We start from the raw sequence: 7,224 nt of genomic DNA, 5'->3' as shown, positions 1-7,224 counted from the left end.
AAGACATTTTAGGAAAAAATTGTGGGTTGAACCTGTTTTTTTGGCTTTATAACCAAATGCATACACATGCACTATTACAAATTGGCAATCATACCATATTTTCTTACTTAATTAATTTCATGGAGGAATAAATGAATCAGATATACAGTAACCTCCCATTGTTCTTACTACAAAGCTTTTTTGGTTTGTATTAACCAATAAAATGAATGAAAAGATGAACACATTTATTTTATAGTATCACAGACATTTTTGACTACACTTCATATATTGTCTTCATGCTGGTTGTTTTCTACTGGACCATAACACCCAAGCACACAGTCCACCAGATAATAATGTCCCTGCTCTGAAAGTATAAAAAAATAAAATGCCATTTAATGATTTTAGGTCATGCAGATATAATACTCAGTTTTTATAGTATTTTTCATCCAAATTATGGTCATTTGAAAAACACCTGTACTATTCAAATTACACTTTATATATGTTACTAAAATTACACTTCTATGTTACTATTAAAATTGGTAAATAAACATTTGACTTTCACTCAGTCGTTTTGGTCAAGAAAGCAATACTGTGTCCTACATTTTGGTAAAGGTAATGGTATTAAACCACATTATGGTGACTTGAAAAACACCGGTACCACTCAGATTACAATTCTACCTTGACAGGTAAGTTTGTATCTAGCCTATAAAATACTTATTTAGCCTTGAGAATTGAAAGGTCAGTTTATCCCATTCATACAAAAGAAGTTGGTAAAATTGGCTTCATGCCATTTACCTTGTCCAAAATTAAGGTCACTTTATTGTTATTGTGATATTGTTAAAGTACAAAAGAACCCTATATTCTGACCAATGCTTAAACTTTGTGCATCTTGATTCAATTGTTTAAAATATGTAAATGTTGAATTTTAGGGGTTACTTTCTGCCTTTTTTTTTACGTGTTAGTTTTCTTTTCAGATACCAAATTCTTACGGATTATTAAATTTAGTTGCAAAATATTTTAAACGAGAGCTGAAATTTTTTTTTTATCTTTTAATGTGAATTGAAGGTTAAATAATTATATTTTAATGTGAATTAGAATGAAGAAAACATCTTGGTCCCAAAAAAAATCATCAATCAGGATATAAAATTCCAAATATTAATTTATTATACTAAAATAAGTTCATATAGAATAAACTTTCTAAGATTTTATTGATTCCTTTTAAATTGAAATCTCAAGCCACTGTTTTGCATGTTTAGGTCATGTCCCAACAAAAAATCAATAAATATAACAGTACAATGTACTCTAAGCACAAACACATAAGGTAACTGTGAAATAGACATCTAGGGCAGGAGCAAACTGTCAGTTATACCAAAACAGTTTGACTAGATCTCTAGTTTAAAACCAGTTTGACTGGTGTGGCCTTTTGACAATGTAAATAACATGAGGACCTGAATGGTTTTTTTAATACCTGTATTCTTTAAGTTTTAAGGCATTTTCTTTTAATAGCCTTGAAATAACTCATTCTGTAAAATTCTCATGAAAATGATTTTACTATTTAGTCTTTCTGTTACAAGATTATTTATCAATTATGTACATTGATCATGATTATATTATCAATATTGCATTACAGTTACCTAAGTAACCCTTTATTTTGCACAGTTATTCTTTATACTTTTGCAGTGCAGTAAATTATTCTCTTTTCTTTATTTTGATGTTCATTTTCTCTATTCTCTATTATTAGCTCACCTGGCCTAAAAGGCCATGTGAGCTTTTCTCATCACTTGGCGTCCGTCATCGTCGTCGACGTCGTCGTCGTCGTTAACAATTTTTCAAACATCTTCTCCTCTGAAACTACTGAATGGATTTGAATGAAACTTAACATGATTGTTCCTTAGTATATCCTGCACAAAATGTGCGCTTCGATTTTTGATCCGTCAAAAAACATGGCCGCCGTTACTTAAAATAGAACATAGGGGTCAAATGCAGTTTTTGGCTTATATCTCAAAAACGAAAGCATTTAGAGCAAATCTGACATGGGGTAAAAATGTTCATTAGGTCAAGATCTATCAGCCCTGAAATTTTCAGATGAATCAAACAAACCATTGTTGGGTTGCTGCCACTTAATTGGTAATTTTAAGGAAATTTTGCAGTTTTTGGTCATTATCTTGAATATTATTATAGATAAAGATAAACTGTAAACAGCAAAAAAGATCAGCAAAGTAAGATCTACAAATAAGTTAATATGACCAAAATTGTCAATTGACCCCTTAAGGGGTTATTGTCCTTTAATGACAATTTTTCACAATTTGTTCATCATATTTGCTAACTTTAAAAAATCTTCTCCTCTGAAACTACTGAATGGATTTGGTTAAAACTTAGCATGGTTGTTCCTTAGATTATCCTGCACAAAGTGTGTGCTTTGACTTTTGATCCATCAAAAAACATGGCCGCCGTTACTTAAAATAGAACATAGGGGTCAAATGCAGTTTTTGGCTTATATCTCAAAAACGAAAGCATTAAGAGCAAATCTGACATGGAGTAAAAATGTTCATTAGGTCAATATCTATCAGCCCTGAAATTTTCAGATGAATCAAACATCCAATTGTTGGGTTGCTGCCACTTAATTGGTAATTTTAAGGAAATTTTGCAGTTTTTGGTCATTATCTTGAATATTATTATAGATAAAGATAAACTGTAAACAGCAAAAAAGATCAGCAAAGTAAGATCTACAAATAAGTTAATATGACCAAAATTGTCAATTGACCCCTTAAGGGGTTATTGTCCTTTAATGACAATTTTTCACAATTTGTTCATCATATTTGCTAACTTTAAAAAATCTTCTCCTCTGAAACTGTTGAATGGATTTGGATGAAACTTAGCATGATTGTTCCTTAGATTATCCTGCACAAAGTGTGTGCTTCGATTTTTGATCCGTCAAAAAACATGGCCGCCGTTACTTAAAATAGAACATAGGGGTCAAATGCAGTTTTTGGCTTATATCTCAAAAACGAAAGCATTTAGAGCTTATCTGACAGAGATAAAAATGTTCATTAGGTCAAGATCTATCAGCCCTGAAATTTTCAGATGTATCAAACAAACCATTGTTGGGTTGCTGCCACTTAATTGGTAATTTTAAGGAAATTTTGCAGTTTTTGGTCATTATCTTGAATATTATTATAGATACAGATAAACTGTTAAAAGCAAAAATGTTAAGCAAAGTAAGATCTACAAATAAGTCAATTTGACCAAAATTGTCAATTGACCTCTTAAGGAGTTATTGCCCTTTAAAGACTTTTTTCACAATTTGTTCATCATGTTGACTTACTTTAAAAAATCTTCTCCTTTGAAACTGCTGTATCAATTTCAGCCAAACTTAGGCTAAATGAGTTTTAGAGTTTCAGAGTATCTAGTATAAATTTTATATTTCATTTCCTTGTATGTCAAGAAACATAGCTCCTATGGCTAAAATAGAACATAGGAGAAAATGATTTTTTTTTTGCTTTTGAAGAAAATAGGACAATTCAAAGAACATTTAAATAAATTGAAAAGCCAAAATAATCATTGATATGAGATTAAACCAAAAAAATTCAGGTGAGCGATTCAGGCTCTTGAGAGCCTCTTGTTTTTTGTTGCTATTACATGTATTCTCTATTCTGTAAACCCCATTCTGACCCTCATAGGTAAACTTCTTTTGTATGTATGGGATAAACTGACCTTTCAATTCTCAAGGCTAAATAAGTATTTTATAGGCTAGATACAAACTTACCTGTCAAGGTAGAATTGTAATCTGAGTGGTACCGGTGTTTTTCAAGTCACCATAATGACTATTGTCAATGGGATAAACTGACCATTCAATATGCAAGGCTAAATATCTGTTTTCTAAGTTCATATACCAATCTAATAGGCAACATACAATTTTGATTTGAATGGTACAGGTCTTTTATGAGTGACCATAATAATGAGAAATTTTATCATCTTAGATTTGATTTGTGTAAAAATTAATTGTCCATTTCGACTGCATTGCAAAAAACAGGCATGTTGGATATAGGCAAAAATATTGCCTTGCAAAAGGCTACCTACAGACCCTTAAAAGAGTAGTTGCATGCATATGAGGGTATTCATCATGAACAAGATATCACAATAACAGTTGCATGAAAATCATCAAACAGGATATGATTTCCTGGTCAGGTTTAAAATTGTGCACACTGTACAACTCATAAAACTCTTTTTAAAGTTGCAGACCAAAATGTCAAATAATTCCATACAACAGAAACTGAGTAGCATGCATTTAAAGTTACACATTGATGAAGAAACAGACAATGTGAATCCAGTACAGAGCCCATGACACTAGTGAGGATAATTTCAAACAATAAAAGCTCATTCATTTTTCTTTTCCAGTTGCACACCGAACAAATGTTATCAGAATACAAACATTCAAAGATATGTTTACGTGATTATACTTTAACTTAAAATGTCAGATTTTGATTGGTTCATATGAAGGAGACAATTTACTCTATCCTATGGCTCACTTGAAGACAATTTTTTTTAATGTCACCCTCTCGCACAGACCAATCAAAAGTCAATAACTAAGACAATGCAGTGCTTTAATAATCTGCTCTATCAACCTCTTAGCTAGGTTTTATTTATATACTCTCTTTACTTACATAAAAACATTCCTCACAAACGGAGAATGTTTCCACACACTGTATTTGGATACTGCTATTTTTTCATGTCTTTTGAAATTTTTTAAAATATCTCTAGCACTGGAAAAATAAATACAATATAATGTATTCATCGAGATTAATATCAAAAGGCTATGTAGAAATATTAAAATAAGTATATGTTGTTTGATTGCCAATGAGACAAATATTTACCAGAAACTAAATGTTGAGGATATTTTAACAAAGATTTTTCACAGTTATTACAAAAGTTTATCTGTTTATCTATCTAAGTATGAAAAGGTCTTACTATTCACAGAAAATTTTGGTTTACAATATATATTTGGTTTTTTATCGCAAAATTATCAATCATATAAACTAGAGGCTCTAAAGAGCCTGTGTCGCTCACCTTGGTCTATGTGCATATTAAACAAAGGACACAAATGGATTCATGACAAAATTGTATTTTGGTGATGGTGATGTGTTTGAAGTTCTTACTTTACTGAACGATTTTGCTTCTTACAATTATATCTATAATGAACTTTGCCCATTAGTAACAGAGAACTATATTTGGTTAAAATTTACATAAATTTACCAAATTAATGAAAATTGTTAAAAATTGACTATAAAGGGCAATAACTCCTTAAGGGGTCAATTGACCATTTAGGTCATGTTGACTTATTTGTAGATCTTACTTTGCTGAACATTATTGCTGTTTACAGTTTATCGCTATCTATAATAGTATTCAAGATAACCAAAAACGGCAAAATTTCTTTAAAAATTACCAATTGGAGGGCAGCAACCCAACAACCAGTTGTCCAATTCATCTGAAAAATTCAGGGCAGATAGATATTGACTTGATTAACAATTTTACTTCTTGTCAGATTTGCTCTAGATGCTTTGGTTTCATAGTTATAAGCCCAAAACTGCATTTTACCCCTATGTTCTATTTTTAGCCGTGGCGGCCATCTTGGTTGAATGGCCAGGTCATCGGACACATTTTTCAAACTAGATACCCCAAAGATGATTGTGGCCTAGTAGTTTCAGTGGAGATTTTGTAAAAGATTACTTAGATTTATGAAAAATGGTTAAAGATTGACTATAAAGGGCAATAACTCCTAAACGGGTCAACTGACCATTTTGGTCATGTTGACTTATTTGTAGATCTTACTTTGCTGAACATTATTGCTGTTTACAATTTATCTCTATCTATAATAATATTCAAGATAATAACCAAAAACAGCAAAATTTCCTCAAAATTACCAATTCAGGGGCAGCAACCCAACAACCGATTGACCGATTCATCTGAAAATTTCAGGGCAGATAGATCTTGACCTGATAAACATTTTTATCTCATGTCAGATTTCCTCAAAATGCTTTGGTTTTTGAGTTATAAGCCAAAAACTGCATTTTACCCCTATGTTCTATTTTTAGTGGTGGCAGCCATCTTGGTTGGTTGACCAGGTCACGCCACACATTTTTTAAACTAGATACCCCAAAGATGATTGTGGCCAAGTTTGGATTAATTTGGCCCAGTAGTTTCAGAAGAAGATTTTTGTAAAAGATTACTTTAATTTACGAAAAATGGTTAAAAATTGACTATAAAGGGCAATAACTCCTAAACGGGTCAACTGACCATTTTGGTCATGTTGAGTTATTTGTAGATCTTACTTTGCTGAACATTATTGCTGTTTACAATTTATCTCTATCTATAATAATATTCAAGATAATAACCAAAAACTGCAAAATTTCCTCAAAATTACCAATTCAGGGGCAGCAACCCAACAACCGATTGACCGATTCATCTGAAAATTTCAGGGCAGATAGATCTTGACCTGATAAACATTTTTATCCCATGTCAGATTTCCTCAAAATGCTTTGGTTTTTGAGTTATAAGCCAAAAACTGCATTTTACCCCTATGTTCTATTTTTAGCGGTGGCAGCCATCTTGGTAGGTTGACCAGGTCACGCCACAAATTTTTTAAACTAGATACCCCAAAGATGATTGTGGCCAAGTTTGGATTAATTTGGCCCAGTAGTTTCAGAAGAAGATTTTTGTAAAAGATTACTTTAATTTACGAAAAATGGTTAAAAATTGACTATAAAGGGCAATAACTCCTAAACGGGTCAACTGACCATTTTGATCATGTTGACTTATTTGTAGATCTTACTTTGCTGAACATTATTGCTGTTTACAGTTTATCTCTATCTATAATAATATTCAAGATAATAACCAAAAACAGCAAAATTTCCTCAAAATTACCAATTCAGGGGCAGCAACCCAACAACCGATTGACCGATTCATCTGAAAATTTCAGGGCAGATAGATCTTGACCTGATAAACATTTTTATCCCCATGTCAGATTTCCTCAAAATGCTTTGGCTTTTGAGTTATAAGCCAAAAACTGCATTTTACCCCTTTTTTCTATTTTTAGCCATGGCGGGCATCTTGGTTGGTTGACCAGGTCACGCCACACATTTTTTAAACTAGATACCCCAAAGATGATTGTGGCCAAGTTTGGATTAATTTGGCCCAGTAGTTTCAGAGGAGAAGATTTTTGTAAAAGATTACTTTAATTAACGAAAA

At 31.9% G+C, this 7,224-nt stretch overlaps 1 protein-coding gene across 1 annotated transcript in view; it reads right to left on the bottom strand.

Moving 5' to 3' along the window:
- Positions 1-209: 209 nt before the first annotated feature.
- Positions 210-7,224, bottom strand: part of LOC143074487 (poly(A)-specific ribonuclease PNLDC1-like) — a 51,737-nt gene continuing 44,722 nt past the window's right edge. The window contains exons 20-21 of the mRNA XM_076249926.1: positions 4,644-4,742; positions 210-343 (exon numbers count right to left, since the gene is read on the bottom strand). Of these exons, the coding sequence (XP_076106041.1) occupies positions 274-343; positions 4,644-4,742 (169 nt within the window). The 3' untranslated portion in view covers positions 210-273. The remainder of the gene's footprint in view (positions 344-4,643; positions 4,743-7,224) is intronic.

The sequence above is a fragment of the Mytilus galloprovincialis genome, chromosome 5, assembly GCF_965363235.1.
Source record: "Mytilus galloprovincialis chromosome 5, xbMytGall1.hap1.1, whole genome shotgun sequence".
Classification (NCBI taxonomy): domain Eukaryota; kingdom Metazoa; phylum Mollusca; class Bivalvia; order Mytilida; family Mytilidae; genus Mytilus; species Mytilus galloprovincialis.
Note: the sequence above shows the minus strand (reverse complement) of the source record. Positions and strands in the feature narration are given on the sequence as shown.